Source organism: Galendromus occidentalis, unplaced genomic scaffold (assembly GCF_000255335.2).
Source record: "Galendromus occidentalis unplaced genomic scaffold, Mocc_1.1 scf7180000076500, whole genome shotgun sequence".
In the NCBI taxonomy this organism is placed as follows: Eukaryota; Metazoa; Arthropoda; class Arachnida; order Mesostigmata; family Phytoseiidae; genus Galendromus; species Galendromus occidentalis.
Window position 1 is genome coordinate 173,252 of NW_003804489.1, and position 20,067 is coordinate 193,318.

General features: G+C 50.7%; 5 protein-coding genes across 5 annotated transcripts; 3 read left to right on the forward strand and 2 right to left on the reverse strand.

Annotated features, from left to right (window-relative positions):
• On the reverse strand, nucleotides 1–2,218 carry LOC100906683 (carboxypeptidase B). Its single transcript, XM_003739317.1, has 9 exons — nucleotides 2,099–2,218; nucleotides 1,936–2,011; nucleotides 1,677–1,816; nucleotides 1,381–1,585; nucleotides 1,096–1,299; nucleotides 846–942; nucleotides 605–745; nucleotides 309–455; nucleotides 1–200 (listed from the first exon to the last, which is right to left on the reverse strand). Exons 1-9 carry the CDS (start codon nucleotides 2,197–2,199, stop codon nucleotides 13–15), a joined length of 1,299 nt encoding a protein of 432 aa, XP_003739365.1. The 5' UTR covers nucleotides 2,200–2,218; the 3' UTR covers nucleotides 1–12.
• A 3,696-nt stretch (nucleotides 2,219–5,914) lies between these two features.
• Nucleotides 5,915–12,344, forward strand: LOC100899540 (uncharacterized). Its single transcript, XM_029113262.1, has 22 exons — nucleotides 5,915–6,003; nucleotides 6,113–6,213; nucleotides 6,345–6,472; nucleotides 6,696–6,820; nucleotides 6,904–7,053; nucleotides 7,160–7,283; nucleotides 7,425–7,567; nucleotides 7,662–7,844; nucleotides 7,951–8,113; nucleotides 8,202–8,303; nucleotides 9,008–9,103; nucleotides 9,595–9,781; nucleotides 9,878–9,935; nucleotides 10,042–10,142; nucleotides 10,247–10,377; nucleotides 10,469–10,593; nucleotides 10,682–10,831; nucleotides 10,915–11,038; nucleotides 11,154–11,300; nucleotides 11,371–11,546; nucleotides 11,669–11,831; nucleotides 11,945–12,344. The coding sequence occupies exons 1-22, from the start codon at nucleotides 5,952–5,954 to the stop codon at nucleotides 12,045–12,047; spliced, it is 2,832 nt and encodes a 943-aa protein (XP_028969095.1). The 5' UTR covers nucleotides 5,915–5,951; the 3' UTR covers nucleotides 12,048–12,344.
• A 113-nt stretch (nucleotides 12,345–12,457) lies between these two features.
• Nucleotides 12,458–13,583, forward strand: LOC100907122 (uncharacterized). The gene is made up of 2 exons (XM_003739320.2): nucleotides 12,458–13,038; nucleotides 13,155–13,583. The coding sequence occupies exons 1-2, from the start codon at nucleotides 12,730–12,732 to the stop codon at nucleotides 13,422–13,424; spliced, it is 579 nt and encodes a 192-aa protein (XP_003739368.1). The 5' UTR covers nucleotides 12,458–12,729; the 3' UTR covers nucleotides 13,425–13,583.
• A 2,069-nt stretch (nucleotides 13,584–15,652) lies between these two features.
• LOC100907265 (histone H3.v1) lies at nucleotides 15,653–17,130 on the forward strand. Its single transcript, XM_003739321.2, has 2 exons — nucleotides 15,653–16,061; nucleotides 16,166–17,130. Exons 1-2 carry the CDS (start codon nucleotides 15,837–15,839, stop codon nucleotides 16,832–16,834), a joined length of 894 nt encoding a protein of 297 aa, XP_003739369.1. The 5' UTR covers nucleotides 15,653–15,836; the 3' UTR covers nucleotides 16,835–17,130.
• Nucleotides 17,131–17,224: 94 nt separating this feature from the next.
• sgl (UDP-glucose 6-dehydrogenase sgl) lies at nucleotides 17,225–19,374 on the reverse strand. The gene is made up of 7 exons (XM_003739351.1): nucleotides 19,337–19,374; nucleotides 18,955–19,261; nucleotides 18,691–18,841; nucleotides 18,364–18,601; nucleotides 17,997–18,213; nucleotides 17,645–17,906; nucleotides 17,225–17,566 (listed from the first exon to the last, which is right to left on the reverse strand). Exons 1-7 carry the CDS (start codon nucleotides 19,372–19,374, stop codon nucleotides 17,307–17,309), a joined length of 1,473 nt encoding a protein of 490 aa, XP_003739399.1. The 3' UTR covers nucleotides 17,225–17,306.
• Between the last annotated feature and the right edge of the window lie 693 nt (nucleotides 19,375–20,067).

Consider the following 20,067-nt stretch of genomic DNA (forward strand, 5'->3'; position numbering starts at 1 on the left):
TTCCAGCAGACTTTAATCAGATTTGATCATAGCTCGGATTCCATGGAATGTTGATTGGGCTATGGATTGTATCTTGTCAGGCATGACAATGAATCCCATCGCACCTCGGGCCTCGGCTTGGGTCGGAGGGAGCTCGATCACGAATGCATTGCGGGCACCGTGTTCGTATGCCCAGTCCACGGAAGACCCAGTCACAGCATCTGGAAATGTAGCGATCAAGAAGTGGAGTAGAAAGCAATCGCTATTTCTTCATGGGCAGTTCGCTCCCGGCATGTGACCTGTTTCGAAGGGGATCGAGTCGCACTTACACAGAGTTTGCGCTATCGGTCCGACAGTGTAATTTTTCCCAGACATCTCGCGAATGGCTCGAGCCCCGGCAGACGCCTTACGGTGGAATCGTTCGTGATCCTTAGCATCCTCAGTCGTGTATGAGTGAGGGTACATCCATAACTGACCTGTTCGGTGTCGTTGAATTGCTTTCTTTAACTTTTTGTTGGAGTTCTCGCCAATCGCTTGGCCGAGAAGGAATCGCCAGCTAGCCATACCGAACGGATTCTTAGCTCCGGCTTGTCCGTCATGGGCTTCGGCCTCGAGTCTTGCTTACCGTAGGCGTGTAGCGAAATATAGTAATGAAGACGGTCCTGGACTACGAGGATCGCGTTCTTCAATGCATGTGACTCCGGCTCAGAGAACGGGGAATCTCCACAGTATTCCTCATTGCAAGGATCTTGACTCGTTCCGGGTCCTTGAAGGGGAAGATCAGAAATTGTTCATATGCTAGTACACCGGCGAAGTTCCGAGGACGCGACGCCGACGGCTGATCCCTTGATTAGAGTTCTCCTCACCGCAGAATTCACCGACGTCGAAGTTTCTGTTGATGTCTACACCCTTGCATCGCGGATTCTTCTCGCTGGGTCTAAGGTTCCCTCTCCAGAATCGGTGCTGAAAAAAGGCTCGAGATTTCTGACGAGCACTAGCTGAAATCGGCTACAAAGGTGGACGCTCATGGACTTAGTGGACGCAAACACATCCCTTTCGAAGAACGGATTTCCTTCAGGGTCACGGTGATAATTGATAATGAAGCGTGAACTCAACAGTTTTGGTGTATTCGTATCCGTCTGGGTTTGCGGACGGCACGATGCGAACTTCGTAAACGTCGAGAATGTCACGATATTTCGCAGCATTGGAGGAAAACTCGTGGATCATCCATGCACAGGTGGTGATCGAGATCCACTCTCGAGGATGGATTCCGCATTCGAAAAAAATCACGGCCTTGTCTTCGGAGTGTCCCCTATTGAACTGGAAGTCGGAGCTCGGTGCTAAAGACATCAAAAACGCATCCGACGCAGTGCTGTTCGCCGGAATTGTGGTAGAACTCACCCTAACTCCCACGATTGGTCGTCCCTGATAGCTTTCCCCGATTATGAATTTGCTGACGTGCTTGCCGCGTAGCGGATCTTTGACGTAGAAGTCTATGTGTTTTAATATTTGCGCGTACGAGGGATAAGAGATGAGATCGAAAGGTCCATCCTCCAGAAGACCATTGCTGAACATTTGCGGACCACCATTCTCACGAGCGAGCAAGCTGAAATAGAATTCATCCTGGCCGGGATATCACGGGCTCGGATCCACGTCTCCCCTCGAATTGCTGTTGAGACAGTCGATGAGGAACTCACGATTGGAGATCCTCCTCAACCACGTAGAAGGGAATCCCGAGTGCTTGCAACCGCTCGCCCACCATCACCACGTCTTCTTGTAGCACCAGGAAATAAAGGGTCGAAGTCTTCTCCCTCATCAGATCGTTCAAGAAAGCGATCTAAATGAAAAATCGGGAGTGAAGCATCTCCGGGACGCATTCTCCAAAGGATCGCCCGAAGCTCGAGACTCACAGCTCGGACAATGATCAGTGAATATATCTTCGCTTCAAAGAGGAACCTTTCGTTGGCTGCGGAGTTCCAGGAAATCATGATATATCCGGTCGTTGGCAATGACTGAAGAAAAAACTTTCGATCTGGGAAGGATAAGGAGATTCAGACACGCAGCGAAGTGACGGAATTCGCCTCGTCAATTATTGTCGTCTGACATAACTGAGACATACCCTTCATAACCCTGAGCTGACGACAAAGAGGCATCTGATGCATTCTGTTGGCCTCCTACCACGCCAATGAAGAAAACGCCCGTTATTAATAGGCCGAACATGCCGACCGCTGATCCGCCGATATGTGAGATTCTTGCCGTTCCACAGTCTAATATCTCAGCCATACACAATGCCGATTGTGTAAGAAACATGTGTTGCGATTATAGAGCATGCAATCCATATCCGATCGGAAGCATTTTTGGCAGCGGTTTTCTAAGAGGAGTTTGAGAGATTCATGGAATCGGGAGGCGTCACTCTTAGACGGTTCGCCGAGATGAATCTGATCGTACATATGAAACGATAGATCGAGAAGAGCTAATGACATTCGTCGCGCGGAAGGGAAGCTGCGCGATCTCGAGCTGGGAATCTCTCTGGAACGATCCCACGCTGCTGTGCATTGTCGCGGCTGGAGTCCAGCGTTGTCCTTCACAGGGAGGAACGACCTCGGGGCTGAGGGCGGCAGAGAAGGAGCCGATTTCCTTTCACTCGGAAGTCCAGAGATGCTCCCCGGGAGTCCCTTCGAGGAAGTGCGACAGTTTTCCCGAGACGGGCTTCAAAAGGATACGATTCCGACTGAGCAAGTTTTACTCATCCAAAAAAAGCATTCAACCCACCGGGAACCTGGAGTCGCACCGACCGAAGATTCCGGAGCAGCGGAGGAAACAAGAATGACTCCGCTGTGTGCCGTCCATAAGCGCGTGATTAGGAGAAACGCGGCAAGGGCTCGCATTGCGGTGATTCGGAATTCCGTCCTGCTCTTCAGGCGTCCCGATTTTCATCAAAGCGCCGCATTGCGATGGTCTGCTGGGGCTGGATGCGGGAGTTGGTAAAGAGGAATCGATTCCGCCTTCCATTCGATTTCAGTTCCTAATTCCTTAAGATACTGATTCTGGTGGTTCTGGTACGGTGACCGGTGGTGCTTCTTCCCAGTGTCCCTCTGTTCATTGTCATCAATAGTCGGACCCCGCCCATCCTCGTTGAGAGTGTTGGGTAGAAGCCTCAAATCTCCAGGTAGGTCACACAGAACTTCGCGGGAGCTGAGTGCTCCTGGAGATGTTCCATTCGCTCACATCCTGGAATTCCGAGTCCGCTTATATTGATCGTTTGTGGGATATACTCCATCTATCTGCTGCCAACACGGGAGCAGCTCGACTCTCCCGGAGAAACGAATCATGTTCAGTGCCACCGAAGAGGGCGACCGTGCCAATCCCAGTGAGAGAGCAGATGAAACCTAGGTATGCGGGGCAGTGGAAGTTGGAAGGCCTCGGGCTCAAACTCCGTGAGCGACCCCAGTGATATTAAGTCGATCCTCCCAATCACAACCTTTTAAGATTTAGAGCGATCGAGGGGGCTCAAACAGCAAGGCGATCTCTTACCTCTGGGATCCTCTGTCTTCATGGAAGGCTCAATTGGAAGGCCGGAATTTTCACCGGGCCTTTCACCTTGCCTATCGGGTAACGAATCTCCCTAGCTGGTCCCCCTGCTCTTATCATGGGATTGGGTGTCGCATCTATGGAGCATCCGATTGCCTCAGCAAGTGCCAGAACGGCAGCAGCAGGAATCTCTGATTCGGATGACAATGGGTAAGGGTGGCTTTCTGAAGCGGAATCCCTTGCTGCAGCGATTGAGTCAGGGTCGGGACAGACAAACTCGGTATGGCCCGTGGAGACTACCAGAATTTCGAGAGACACCTTGGCATCGCTCGCAACATGGGGAACCCGCTCATCCTTTTCGTGAATGACTCAAGAGTTACACTCTCTTTCCGAATACTTCTGGAGAGACGCTCGAAATCATCTCTGAATCCCCTTCCGATCTCCTGAACGGCGTCCAGCACACCGCAGCCTTTTCACGAAGGGGGAAGATCTCGGTCACTCGGCACGAGCGCCCCGGAAGTTTCTCGCCTCGCGAGCATGGGAGGAACCGAGATGCTTCCGTCTAATTTCATTCGTGACGTGCACTCTGCGGCGGGAAGTCTCTCAGTCCATCCTTTCGTTTCTCCGTCCTGGGGTTCTCGAAACTGCGGAATCGGTCCGAAATCAAACAACACCCACTGCTCCGCCTCATGAAGTCTGAACGCAGGAGGAAGGCTAAAGACGGATCGGGAACGGGGAAGAATAGAAGGATTGCGAACACAGGGATCCTGTATTCCTGCGGAAAAAACTCCATCAGCTGGACCTTCATGGATCTTGTTGCCGCTATCCTCGATTTCGGGGAAATACAGTTCTTTTTTCGGACGGAGAGTTCCGGAACGGGGAAGTAGAATAAAGGTAGAGCGGTCTCTTGATTTACAACTCTCCCAGAGAATCATCCCGGTGACTCTGAAATTCACGGAGATATGTCGTCCCCGATCGCTGCGAGCTGTAGATTCACGGAGATGACAATCGAACGTGTTCTGGACAGAAAAAAACTGTCCGGGACAGTTGCCCAAACGGGCTGAAAATACAGGATCAGCAGGTTAGGTGAGCCAGGGACAGTTCTTTCCGCGAGGGTCTCGGAAACATCTGGAGGCTCCGGAACTTCCGATACGTCTGATAGCGGAGCGCGACCGACTAAGCTGAAGAATATTGTGGGATTTTACAATATTTACACCACTGCAATATTTATTCGCCACACTTGCCGAGCTTGAGTGGACCGGATGGGAGAGAGCTCTCAGTGATTCCGTTTGCCACATGAAAGGAGCCAGTGCGCGTGCGGACTTTCTTCTCTTGACGACGGAATCTGCTTAGGGGAGATGCTTGCTCAGAGAGAACTGTCAGCTGTGTCTATTCGAGAGGGAATTCTGTGGAAGGGAACAGGGAAAAATTCGGTCTCGGTGGATCTACCTCAATCGACTTCCGATTATTTCCCCCATGGAATCAGCTGTCAGCGCATCGATCGCAGAAATCGACTATGATATCATCGAACCTTTCTGATTCTGAATCAGTCGCCCAGCTTCAGCGCTTCAAGACCACGCAGTGCTCATCGGGATGAACACGGCTGAGTCTCGAATGACCGGGGGCCGTCACTGCCCTCGAGACTTCTTTACTCGAGAGTATCTTCGAGGGTGTCCAATTCACACATCCTTACCATGTCTTCAACTACCCCTGATGCTCTGGTCGCCGGCTCAAGTAGAGCAGCCCCACCCGACTTCCATCTAGCGCGGGACTCGCGCTTCAGTCCTCGACTTTGCTCGGGACACCTTTCGGTCGATATTCTTGAAGGCTATATCGATTATGTAGATTGTCACACAGAATCAGAACATGAATATTTTCGTAGACCTTCGGAACCCCTGTTGTAGAGCGATCCGGCGTGTTCCTAAGTAAGAGTTTTCACCAACTAGCGCTCCTAACAAACATGAGGTCGACATTGCTCGCGGCCGTGACGTACCACGACAGGGTGCATTTGCCGGAAGTTTCCCGGGTAGGCAGCCGACACGGGGCATACAATCGGACGCTCACTCTGCTCGCATATTTCGAGTAGTTTGCTCTTATCAGTCAAGTAAAAACAAATCGGAATCAGATGCGACGGGAGCCCCCATTGCTGGCGGATCCCCCCCTTTTTACGCTCGCTGCGCCAACGACGAGCGCTGACTCACTTTTAGCTAGTGCCGGAGAGCTGCAGGAGGCGCGTCATCATTTCCTTGGAGTGCTCGATGAGTCCAAAAGCGCGATGAGTCTACGCTTCTATGTCAACGCAAGCGCAGTCTGACAAGAGCTCGTCGCGAATAATTTTGGGAGAGAACATCCTTGTATGAACAGTCGCATTGCCACCTGAGATTTCAGCTCATAATTTAATCGCGATCGTGGTTGTTCAGAATCAGCTGTTTCATTCCATCATGAGTGACCGGGACTTCGACGTTGTGGTTTTTGGAGCGACGGGTATGGCAGGTAAGCTGATTCATCGATTGCAGTCAGATGATATTCTTCTCGAAGCCTTCGAATAGGTCAATCGACAATTCATCTGCACTCGGCGTTCAAACGGCTGAACATTTGACAGGTCGCTACTGCATTGAGCAGCTGCACAGGAGCTCCGCAGACAACATCAAGTGGGCTATCGCGGGTCGCAACAGAGCGAGACTCGTAGAGGTTCTCGGAGAGGTGCGTTCCGACTGTGGGATTTCAGTATCTCGACCCATATCTCTCAAATCGTACCTGGATGCGGGGAATGTGGTCGGATCCTCAGGCAGAGAAAACTTACCCCATTGAATCTCATAAAATATCCGTCTTAGGTTTCATCATGGGTCGGAACCGACTTGAGCAAAACTGCCATCATCGAAGCGGACGTATACAGAGCCGAAAGTCTGTCAGAGATGGCCAAGAGAACCCAGTGCATCATCAACACCGTCGGACCTTACACGTGAGGAAACACTCATTAGGCTCTTAATCTCCGTTTCCGGAAGTTCCCGATGTGGATTTTCAATAATATCCCCCGGGAAGATATCTCAATGTGTCGATTTCGTCGATTGCCGAACTAAACATCATGTGGTATTGGGCTTATCCAGTTAGCGGTCCAATAGAACCCGCGCGATGTGGCACCCACGACTCGCCTCGTCTGTTCTCACCTTACTCGTCCCCCGCAGACTGTGGGGAGAGGAAGTCGTTCGAGCCTGCCTAGAGCAACGAACTCATCTGCTCGATCTAAGTGGCGAGCTCCAGTACAACGAAGCTATGCGGAATAAATATCACCGGGAAGCAAAGGAGAAAGGTCCGGGTTCGTCCAAATACCTACCACATTCACTCCCTTTATCCCGTTTACCAGGTCTGAAACGGTTGATTTTAAGTTTCTAGGAGTTATCATCCTCCAAACGAGTGGATTCGATTCGGTACCAGGCGAGATGATTCTGCAATTCGCGAGGGAAAACTTCCCCGGGAATCTCAACACGCTTGAGACATTTGTAACGTTCCGGGAGGGTGACCATGGGGCCGCGGTCAACACAGGTAGTGACAACAATCATTCCAAACAGAATGTTACGTGGGGAAGCCCTCGTTCAAGCGGACCCGACAGAGGAGACTCCCGATATCCTCAATCGATTTCCTCTCTCAGGAACCCTCAATTCGGTGCTTCAAATTTGCAAAAATCTCCGAGCTGTGTCCAAGATAAGGCAGGCAGCGTGGGGCACTGTGTTTGAGCAGCCTTGGCAGGCGGTCGATCACCGGAATCCGCTCTGGTGAGCTATCGACTCAATCTTAAGCGGACGCATACCTGCAAGATCATCTCATATATTATTATCATCATTGTCCGCGGGAGCCGGGCATGAACAAATGACGGATTCGCGCAAGTTCTCGGCCTCATATTATATTCCTCGCAGGTTAATGATTTCTTCACGGGCGGAGGTGCCTGGGTACAACATCCCATTCATTGGGGGCGATAAGCCCGTCCTGAATCATTCCGAATTCTTCCGCCGAGAGGTGAACCCCGATCATAAGAGAGTTCAAATTCAAACCCATTTGTGTGAGTTATATGCGATGTTCGAATCGGGAATGTATGTGGGTCTGAAATATCGAGGATTCACGCCAGACCACTGAAAGTATTCTCTTGCCGCCAGATGACGAGTCGCTGCTCAAGATGTTCGGACTGATGTTCATCTTCATGATCGTGGGATTTCTGTCTCAATTCTCTCTTGGTAGAAAGCTCATCGAAAAGTATCCCTCGTATACCACGCTTGGCATGTTCCGAAAAGGGGGACCGACAAGACAACAGGTCTTGACGTGTGGTTTCACAACTCTCGGTGAGCTTCAGCTGGTCAGCGCCTGACAAGGACGGCCGGGAGTCGCTGAAAAAGGGAAAATTGGCGAAAATAAAAAGCATCCTTCTAAAGCAGAGGTCCTATACAGGCATAGCCGAAGGTTGGCTGCGAGACGAGCCGCGAACGACGAAACCGAAACACAAAATTGTGGTCAGAGTGGACGGACCGGAGGTTGGCTATATGACCACTTCTATCTGCATGGTCCAAACCGCGATCTGTTTGCTGACAGAGAAAGAGTGTCTTCCAATGAAGTGAGTTTTTCGGATTAATCGTCTATGTATCATACGAGTCGGGAGCGAGCCCGTCACATAAGTCGACACTAACTCGCTAATCTTCCAGGGGGGGATACCTGACGCCAGGCTTCGCCCTCGAGAAGTCGACGTTGCTCAAGCGGCTCACCAACAACGGCTTCAAGTTCAGCGTTGTTGAGAAGAATTTCGAGTAGCAGAAATCGCTCGGAGTACTCTCCAGCCCTTGACCTCTTGTTTGGAGGAGGAATGTCTCGTCGGGGATCGCTTTGCGCGTCATCCCATGAAAAAACGCGAACGACGCGACGTCATGAAAATATAATATATATAAAATATGATGAGCATTGATATCGATCGATGTTGATTTCCCCGAATCCAAATATGTAATTCACTCATTCTCACGAAAGATCAGGCTGAATGATTCGCCATCGAGAGACATCTTGACAGTGATCACTATCGATTAAAAGGTGAAAGATCTGACTCAGAAGTGTTCCGTCCCGAAGAGCTCCTCTTCCCCGTCTCAGATGGCTTTTCTCGGAGAGCTTTGCGAGAAATTCTCGGGGTAATGCTCACTAGTTTCCGCCACGCACATTGGGGAACATCAGAGAATATTCTCTGGTCGTGACAGGTGAGAACTCATCATACGAGAGACTCGGCAATCGAAAGGAGTCGATCGCGGCGGCTGATCCAGGCAGGACCCAGTCCCGCGCGCCATGGCCCACGGCTCATCGGAACAAGTCGAGTCTTGTTCGCGTAGATGACAACGCCTCATAATGGTACATACTGCTCTCGGAAGAGCGCCGACGAGTGAAGGGCACGAAGCCCTCAGGGAAAATAAAACTTATTCCGAAGCGTGACTTCTCTCGCCTCGGAGGTTCGGTGTTTTCAAACGTGAAGTTTCTGTCAAATGAAGTCTGTCTCTGCCTTTCTGTGGCTTCCATGCCGGTCCGAGGCTCTGCTCCGGTCTTTGCCTCTCACCAAGAGCGTCGCCAGGTGAGAAAGAGCAGTCTCGGAGCGATTTGTCGAATTCCTGATCTGGCATCAATTCAGATCATGTCACCCATGCTGCTGACCCGCTATCGCGCGCGCCTCAATAGACGACCAATCCTGTTCTCCGTGACTGTGATCATATGATTCTCGGTAGTCCGTCACTTCGGGATCTGAGCACTTCGAGATAGTGCTCTTTGGGATGCGAGAAGGGTTCTATGGACTTCCTATGACCCCAACCTTATCTGACCCCTCGAAGAGGACCCTGCGCCTAATTCCCGGGCGCTCAGAATTCAGAATGGCCCTTGATTTCTTCGTATCGCGATAAACTGCTTCAAGTTATGTACGCGCAGGGTCCCTTGGATGCCTCCTGTTTCCATTGTTTCCGGACGTCCATTCCGAAAGAAGTCGGCCCGACGCCGGAAATCCCCTTTCTCATGTTCAGAAGAGTTCCGAATATATGGAGATCAGAACTAAAGGTTCGCATTGCCTCACAGGAACCAAAGTGTCAGTAGCTATAATGGTTTGATCGGATGCGCATCGTCGGTGTCCGATGGAAAACGCGATGGCATCCTCGGGAGGAGTCCTTCCGGCCGGAACGGCGAGCCGCATGATTATTCCCCGCGGACGTTTGTACGCCGTCAATCGACGGTTGCAGATACGAAACCCGCTGCCGATTCGAAGGTTTGTATAAAGCTCCATCGAGAGCACTACCCAGAGAGCGTATATACTATGAACACCCGGTATGAGATGGGTATCATCACGAGATGCCTCTTTTAGCCCAACGCAGACGATCGAGAGTTCGACATCGTGGTTTTCGGTGCAACCGGTCTAGCTGGTGAGCGGGAGTTCGGCAGTCCGGCAGTCGTCGATTGTATCGCTGTGAAGCTATGAGATGTGTCCTTTTCTTCACGTCATCCAGGGATCCCCATTTCTATTTCCAGGTCGTTACTGTGTCGAACAGCTCCACAAGAGCTCCGCCGATAACATCAAATGGGCTGTAGCGGGTCGCAACAAGTCGAGAATCAACGGGGTCCTGGAAGAGGTCAGTGGCGAAAACGCGGGATCACCTTCTCTGGAGTTCATTTCCCGTCGAACGGCATCCGTTTTGCAGAAATAACTTGAAGGTTACATCTGCTTTACTCGTAGGTCTCGTCATGGGTGGGAAGCGACTTGAACGGGTCAACGGCCGTCATCGGAGCGAACATCGAGAACAATGAATCCCTCGCGGAAATGGCCAAAAGAACCCGGTGCATCATCAACACCGTCGGACCCTACACGTGAGCGTATGGTCGGATACTCCAGTGACTGAGCCTCATTTCCACGGCGTAGAGCGTCGACCCTCCATGAAAACGCTTCCCTTCATTCCAGACCTCATGGGGAGCAAGTGGTCAAAGCTTGTCTAGATCATGGAACTCATTTGCTCGATCTCAGCGGCGAATTACATTACAACGAGAGCATGCGGAACAAATACCACAATGAAGCGAGGGACAAAGGTTTGCTTCGCATGTCCTCATTCCATTCGGGAGACCATCAGCCGCGAGGGCTGGGATGAGATCACCGGTCTGATATCGGAGATTTCAGGGATCGTTCTGCTGCAATCCGCTGGGTTTGGTTCGGTCGCTGGCGAACTTCTCCTCCTATACGCTAAAGAGAACTTCCCGGGACACCTTAACACCCTCGAAACGTTCGCATGTTTCCGGGAAGGCGAACACGGATTCGTGGGTGGGACAGGTAGTTGAAGAACGGAATCCTCGACCATATGGAGAACTCAAAACTCCCCCGTGCTTCATTCTCATTGAGCTCGATGATTCCAGGTACCTTGAACTCCGTGACGCATATCGTCAGAAATCTCACCAAGATGCCCGGTATCCGCAAGCAAGCCTGGAAAAGCGTCTTCAAGCAGCCGTGGCAGCCAGTGAAGTTCCGGAACGGCTTCGGGTGCGTGACGAGGGCTACTCGAAAGCATTTTTAACATTATATTCGATGCATTGGCTGAAATAGATTTCGGTCGGGGCGAGTGGGCTGCATTTCATTCACGGAACGCTCGTTCCAGACTGCCAATAAGCAAGCGGAAGGAGATACCGGGATTGAGCGTGCTCGTGGTGGGGACTGATAAGCCCGTCATGAATCACTCGGAGTTCTTCCGCCGGGAAATAGACCCAAATTACCAGAGAACCCAAATCCAAAATCACTTGTGTACGTATCTGGACGCACATGAAGAACTTCGCCTGAATTATCGCTGATGATTGCTTCCGCATTTCAGATGATGAATCGATAGTCAAGGCGGCCAGACTTGCTGCAGTCCCTGCCGCTGTGGGTGCCCTGTCTCTACTCCCCTTCGGTCGCCGAGAACTTCTGGAGCGTCCGTCCCTCTATACGTTCGGAATGATCGCGGAGGGAGGACCATCTCGTAAACAAGTTCTGACATGCGGCTTCACCATGCTCGGTGAGTACCTACTAGTATCGCTCACTTCAGGCTTTGTAGCAACATGAGTGGCTGAACCCCAACGTGAGGTTGTTCATCTTTTTGAGACAGCTCCAGCACTTGAGTTTCCTGTTCTCTTCCAGGCATTGGTCGAGGATGGCTCCCTAACGAGTCCCGCGACAAAGAACCGACCCATCAAATTGTTGTGAGGCTTGATGGGCCGGAAGTGGGCTACATGAGCACCTCGACATGCTTGGTGCAGAGCGCAATATGTGTCGTCAAAGAGAAGGACTGCATACCGATGGAGTGAGTGACCTAGACCTTAGATCACCTGGCTGATCATGGATGTCGCTCTTCTTTGAGAGGGAGCTTAATTAATTTTCACGTCGGACTCCCATGACACGATCCCTTATCTGCAGGGGAGGTTACCTCACGCCTGGATTCGCCCTGGAGAAGTCCTCGTTGGCGAAGCGAGTCCGTGAGAGAGGCTTCAGATTCAGCGTGGTCGAGAAAACTTTCTGAGAGATCGCAATCAGGCACTTTCACGATGCGAGGATCAAGTCTGTTCGAGAAATCTTCGAACCTAGAAGCAACGTACGAAGGGAAGGTTGAGAGCATCTACCACAAGAGAGAGAAATATTTTTCCGGATCTCGGAGAGCCCGCCGATGAGTTTGATTTTGGCTTGAATTTCGCGAATGAGTCATTATATGGGATACTTAGTGTTTCATGAGCTATGGAGAGCTCTGTGAAATGAACTTAGATATATCTATCCGGAGGAGTTTTGGGCTAATCCGATAATGGAATAAATTGCCAGATCTACGATATATCCCGGGCGCGCTTTCGTGTTTCAATCACTTCGCTCCTGATACCACGTGTGTGTGGGAGAGAAGAGAGAGGGTAAGGGTTGGGAGAGGGCTCGAGACTGTTTTGTTCGAAAAAATACTTCAAGCTTCGGGAACGATCTGGATCAACTTCTTGTTCGCAGCCGGCAGCAAATCATAGAATTTGACCGTAAATTAGCCTCTCTTTCAATACGCTGATGGCGCGATTGTCGCGACCAACTTCATCCCCGTGAGATAGGAGCCTGCCTGCCGAGTGAGGAGAAGTTCTCAACATTGTGATCTGTGTTCGAAGATCCGAGCAAGCGAGGCGAGTCATTAGATTTTAAAGAGTTCTTGTGCCATCGGATCGAATATTTTCACCATGAACACGTTCGGCGCCCTGAAGTATCTCGAAGCGGAGCAGGCAGTCGTAGAAGAAATCGCTCTAAGCCTCAAAGACCAATTGAACAAATTGAAAGTAGAAGAGTTGGCTATCCGTGCGGCAATTCGACGGAAGATGAAGGAAAGCCAGCAGATTCTGACCGACCAGGTACATCAAAGCGGTATTGGTCAGCCGCTGCGAGCCGGTTTTCCGGAACCCTCATTCAATGTAGAGCCGCAGCGGTCCACCAGGCCACCGACTGAAGGGCCGGCTCCATCAATTCTCGACGGTCCTGGATTCTCAGCGCAGGTGAGCTCGCAATATGTATTCCGGAATCAAGTTCTCAAAAGCTCCGGGATCGCAGATCTCAGGACTACTCCCACTGGAAAACCACCGTAATGTCGAACCGATTATCTCAATTTCAGAGCATACCGACGTCGAAGCCTATAGAAGTCTCAATAAACGAGGCACTGGATATGATCAAACGGTATCGTGAGGGCGATCCACTCTCGCGATTGGAAGAAGAAACGATGGACACGTTCGGTGGAGAATCGACAGATCTCGAGGACGCAGAGCTGGAGGCTGAAATCGACGAGGAAACGGAAATGGAGGAGCCAACCACCAACGTAGTGAATCCCGACTTGGAGTTCCTCGATCTACGCCAAGCCGAAACAGATGAGGTCGAAGAATTTTGATGGGAATTTTCGCTACAAATCCCAGTGGAAAGTTCGGAAATGAGATCGTCGGAATCTGTGATATTAGACTGCGCTTCCATATTTGTCGATGTCAGAGGGATTCGCATGCTTCCTGAGTGAAATGGTATGTTTTTGGGGACATGGTTCGTTGCTGGAGCAGCGGTTCAAACCTGAGGAAATAAATAAGGAACTAGAGAAATGGTACATGAAGGACCCATCAATAAATTTCATCCGCCCCAGAATGTCACGAGGAGGGCTCAACCTCTAACTCAGTCGAGGATTATTGCTCTCCGAACGGGTCAAGTCTGCGAGTACCATTGCTAGGAGGAGTCTCTGAAACCTGATTTTTTGTCACTTAATCGGGTCGAAACGAAATCGACATCGATCCCTTAATTTACTGACTTTACATGAGAGATTAGTCCCATATCACCCCTCACTCTTCGGGTACCTCTACGAAGTTGGATCAAGTCTCTTGAAATGACTCGACCGCCTTCCCGGACCTTCATCATACGGACGTGAAGCGGTCCTTGAGAGTGCCGTTTCGCGGCCCATGGTCGCCGCTATTAATTTCTGAGGGTGCTTTATGAAATATTGGGGAGCATTCATCGCAGGTAGGGAGAACTACTATATCAATAGTTCATCGCAGGTAGGAAGGACTACCATATCAATAGTTCGTTTACCTGTTTCAATATCGTGTCATATTGTGACACTGCTCCCGGGAACCGGGAATATCTCTGTTCATCTACAGTTCAACAGGGAATCTTCCATGTCGGAAGAGCACGAAAATCCGAATTCCGGTCGGGATTTCGCTTCATTCTCGTGTTCCGGACCGTAGGAGTAAAGTTATTGTTCTTCTCGCAAGTCCGGAACCGTCTGATAACTCATTCGGGAACGAGGAAGGACAGGTCGAAACGGAATGTCCCACTCTGAGTGCGTAATGTTTGACCATGGACGATCGTCAACCATTTTTGATGGGCTTCCCGTGTGGCATACCTTACTCATCGTCAGTCTGATAGCGAGGCACCCGGAACTCTCTTTTCGGAGCTCCCAGACTTCCGTCATCAAGATCGGTAGGGGCCGAGATTCGGAGAGCTTCCACGTGAGATTCGAAAGACATTCTCAGCCAATATCGGCTAAATTTTGGAGGGCCTCGTTCTGAAATTTGTGGCACGTTCCATGAGAATCAATGCTATACTCATTCCCCACTTTGAGCTGCTCATTCCATGCGTTCGGTCAACATCAGCATCCGATGGCCATCGGACCGTGGGTAAGGGGTTCTGAAGAAGGTATCCGATATAATTGTGGATGATTCAGTTCTTCTCATTCTATCGGAGTTCAATATTCATGGTCTAGACCAGGGGTGTCAGACTTAAATTTTAGGCGGGCCACGTTCGAGCGCTGCAGGTTCCCGCGGGCCACATTAGGAATTTACTTTCGTATAAAATGAGAATATATGCCTATCGTCCATGAAAGAATGCTTTCCCAGCCCCCGGGAATAGAGGGAAAACTCCTTTGTTCGGTTGTACGGAGGTATTCATTCCACCGATCTCATTCAATTCCCAAGCACTCATCCGAAACAGTCGGCTTCGAGTATGTGGGGCAAGAGTGGCGGGCCACAAGAAAAGACCTCGCGGGCCACCTGTGGCCCGAGGGCAACGGATTTGCAGCCCTTGTCTAGACTCTCGATCAAAGCGATCATGATAGCGAAAAAACGAGGGGATGGATCGACTCCATTCCAGGGCGACATACGAAGTCTGAGACCTTCAATCGGACACCCCTCGGAATTCGGGAATCAGGATACTCTCTGGTAATGGGTACGCTTAGATTCCTATTTATGGAGAATTGACTGTACTTCTATAATCTGGAGAGCGGTGTATGAAAGCGGAGCTGCTTGGAATTTCCCCGGACTAATAGAGCCGCCTTTCCCTCCCCCCTCCGCACAATCTCCGAGAACAATCTCGGAATTCGGAAGGCGACTCTAGCCCCGAGTAATACTTCTGGATCCGAGCATCGCGGAAGGGTCGCTTCTGGACTGTCGTCGCGAGAGCAGCCCTCTCAAGACCGAGTCGGAATGATGTATGCCCTCATGACAAGATCCCTGAGCCGCGAATCCTGTCCCGCGATCTCTCGATTTGAGGAGCTCCATGCTTCAGTTCTCGGCGTGCAGGTCACAATGCCACGTGCCAGAGCTGCGTGCCAGAGCTGCGTGCCTCGTCCAAGTCGAACGTGCGCTTCTTCCCCCACACTCACAGCGCAACCTCGCTGATTCGCTCCATTATTGTCAGTCCTCAATCCGATGCCACAGCTCTCCGGTTGAAACGCGACCAGGGGATATCGAACCAGGATTAGGAGCCTTTTGAGGGGCTGATTCAAGTTTTTGTGCTCAGACTCGCCGACCCCGAGAGTTTCATCATGATTACCTTGTCGAGAAAGCTGAAAATTCTTGCCGTCGGAGGCGCCGCTTGGTACCTGTCAGACAGTGATCGTCGGTCCGAACTCCTCTCAAAAGTCCTCCGACGGGACTCGTCGAATCGACAGGAGCAGGCGCAGAACCCGATTGCCGAGCGGAGACTTTCGGGAAGAGCCCACGGAGAATCCACAGGATTTACCATCGAACGCAGCGGAGTATCTGAATCGGTAGGTTTGCCGATTATTTGCTAATATGTTCTTTCCCAACAGAGAAGGTGAAGATTGAACGTCGGGTATATGAACTGATTGGAATCCTTGTCCTGGTTCCTCAGCACGACCTCCCGTCTTGGCAAAAAATCCTAGCTAGCCGGCTCGTTCTCGCGGTCCAGCAGCATAAGCCCGGACCGAGCCCTCCCGGCGGAGAAAAAGATACTCCCAAGAATGGCGTACCCGCCGCTCATGCCGAGGATGACGACGACGACGATGATGATGAGGAGGATGAAGAGGAAGAGGAGGGTGAGGAGGATGAAGAGGAGAATGACGAAGAGGGTCCCCATGAACCGAACGCACCCCCCCTGGAAGCATACGACGATGTCGATACTGATATTGATGACGACTACGACAACGTGTTCGATTTTCCGCGCTTCGAGAATAACCCGGGTGCTTCCGGACCGCCTGTAGACCGCCCACCGGGCACCGGCATATCGCCGAAGAGAGAAAGCTCGAGTGATGAACTATCATCTCTCGACGATGAATCCCAGGGCCGCGCCGCTAAAGCTGGTGACGCCGAAGCGGCGGGGCCAAGCGACACTTCGGCTTCCCCACCCGCTCGTCGAGTTAGTTTCAAGGATCCCGCTCCGGAACAAACTGTACCGGCCCATCTACGTCGGCCCTTGCTTGTCGGGGGGCATGCAGGAGCAGGCAGCTCTAGCGAACCACAACGGAGTCCGGAAAGCAAGGGCAAGGAGTCGACTAGTAAGGTTGAGAAAGAAGAAGAGTAAATTTAGAAAAAACTTCCGATGAAACTTTTGTGGATGCGGCACGGCAAACCGAGGCGATGTCGGCCGAGACTGTCGAGGAGGCTGCTCGTGTGAAATGATGATTTAAGCTTAAAAAAATGACGCACATTGAATGCGATCCATATTTGATGTATTCAGACAGGTTTATAGATGATGAATTTTCGATTGAAATGAAAGAAATGCTCGGATGAGCAAAATTTGACGCAACTCCGAGAGACACCAAACGACTCCATTATGAATTGAGCATTAATAAATCTCTAGATGCTAACAAACAAAACCTCGATTGTAGCCCTGATTTCTTCCCGGTGCTCAAGCGATCCCGTGTGACGAAGGAAGAGTGAGACGGGCGAATAGAAAAACGAGAGAGTTCGTTTATTATACCGAAAAGCGGTGATGTCCTTTTCCTTCTTTTTACAAAATCGAACTCTCTGATGATCTGATGACTCATCATTCATCAGTGTCCATTACTTAAATGTACGGAATGTCCTGCAGATCTCTGACCTATGACTTCAACGTTGAAGCCGATCTGGCGCAGGTGCTTATCGTCCAGTATACGTCGACCGTCAAATATGAAAGGGGGTTTCAGCATCTCAGAGTAAATTTTCTCGTAGTCGAGATCTCGGAATAAGTCCCACTCGGTACACAAAGCGATTGCGTGCGTCTGCTTCGCAGCTTCGTAAGGACATGACAGGATCTCGACTTGCCGCAGGAGCGCTGAAATAAGACAAAGGATGAATTCGTCAGTTCAGATTCAGCCTTGATGGTCCCTCGATTTCAAGATCGCCCACTCACATGTGCTCGGAGCCGAGAAATCATCGCTGAGATCTAGGAGAATTTGCTCTTTTTTCACTTTAGGATCAAAAATTTTCAGGTGAGCTCCTTCTTCAATCAATTGTTTGCAGATGTGAATGGCAGCGCTCTCTCGAGTGTCAGCTGTGTTTTTCTTGAATGCAAAACCGAATATGGCGATTTTCTTCCCGGCAACCGTATTGAACATGCCCTGCGTTATCCTCCTGGCGAAGCGCGTTCTTTGGAAATCGTTTATCTCGATCACCTGTAGGAGGTTCGCAATCAGATTCCGAGAAATATGTACGGACCTCGGGAGCGAGTGTTTATTTCTCGTAGCTAGAAGACGACAACTGACCTGGTACCAATAGTTCGCGACTTCGGGGAGATTCAACGACTCACTGATGTAGACAAGGTTCAGAACATCTTTTTGGAAACAGCTTCCACCAAAACCGACCGACGCCTGCAGGAATTTCGAACCTATCCGCGAATCAGAACCGATCGCGTGGGAAACTTCTTGCACATCGGCGCCAGTGGCTTCACAAATAGCGCTCATGGCGTTGATCGAGCTGATTCTGCATAGGAGAGAAACGATTGGAGGACTTCGATCGACGAGTATGGAGTACTGATTGATCGATTTGAGCAGTCTTTCCGGGGAAGTTCCTCCGAGCGATTGATATGAATATCGTCATGATTCAATCGCTATAGAGGGACAATGTCTTTACCTCTGGGCAAGGAATGCATTGGCCGCGAGCTTGGAGAGCTCCGAGGACCACGTATTCATGGTGATGATCTTCTCTCTCGGTACCCAATTCTCATACACTCGACAGAGGCTCTCGATCGCGGACAGACCCTCCGGACTCTGTTCCCCTCCAATGAGGATACGATCCGGTCGGAAGAGATCGGACACTGCCGTTCCCTCAGCCAAGAATTCCGGGTTGGAGAGAACTTGGAACTTCGCCTCTATAACGAAAGTTCAGATGATAACCTCTCATATCCCTCACAGATCTCCAAGATGCCGCGCATCTCCAGAGCACCATCGAAAAGCTCACCGTGTTTGATGTTGGCCCTAAGGATCTTTGTAATACTTTCAGCCGCTGAGACGGGCACCGTAGATTTTTCCACGACAATTTTGTAAGTTCGTGCATGTTCTGCTATCGATCGTGCCGCGCTCTCGACGAATCGCAAATCAGCAGCTCTGCCCTGAAATGGAGGGAGAAGGCTGTCAGACGAATCGATCAGTGATCAACAAGGTTCTATGGTTTTCTTCGCTCGATGGCTGAAGTCAAAAACGAAAACTTCAGTAGTCTCCCTACTTTTCCGAAGCCGTAAGTCTTTGTTGGGGTGTTCACCGAGATGAATATGAGATCAGCCTCTTGGATGGACTTCGCGAGATCAGTGGTGAAGAACAGATTCCGTCCCCTACATTTCGTCACAATTTCATCCAAATCCGGCTCATATATGGGTAATTTGTCAGAATTCCATCGGGCTATTCGTTCCTCATCCGGATCAGCGACGGTAACTACGATATGTGGACACTTCAAGGCCAACACGGAACAAGTCGGACCTCCGACATATCCAGCTCCTAAACAGCATAGTCGTTTCACGTCGATGGGCTGGGTTCTGTGGAAGAGGCACCTCATCATCAAAGGAAAGAGCGGAGGTTCATCATAACGGAAAAGGAGGAGAATAACTTACGTTGCGCTATATTCGTTCTCGTTAGATATGTTACCCATACTTGGAGCGCTGCAAAGCACAATGAGAAACTTTCAGTAAGTGACAGCTCACGTGCTGACTCTGCGTCTCGCTCTCAAGCGAGTGCCCTCAGTCGCTGGCGGAAGCGTCGACGTCTGACTTCAAGCAGCTTTATGTTTGATCGACGTTCAAGATTTCGGGACTTGGAGAAAACGAGCTTCGGAGCAAGAGCCTCATGTAAAATTGGAATGAAACTAAACCTCGTGGATTCGTTTGAATCAATCACTCGTCGGAGGAGCCTTTTGCCGTCTTTCGATCCGACTTGAGGTTCGGTAGGACAGAAACTCAAATCGAATCTAGAACTTGTCGAAGAAAAGGAAAGTAGGGGATTCGGAGCACGGTACGGTCCGATTACCACGGGGGCTGGCCGTTCGCGAGATGGCGACCGCCGAGAAACTCTCTGGGAAGCGAGCAATGGAGCAGGACTGGCTGCTAATATTCCAATCAGGCCTCGAATGAGAAAAACTAAAGAGTGATGAAAGTGGATTCCGGTCTGAATGAACGAGGAGACAATGTCGGATAGAGCCTACGGATGGCCCTGCCCAGATCCGGATTTCTTCGGCAAGAGGAGGGAAACTGCTCTTTTAGCCGATGTGGGCCGCGGAAAGCAAATGATTCCTTTACACTCTGAGCGCCTCACGATAGGGACCGGATGCTTCGGAAAGGTTATACCC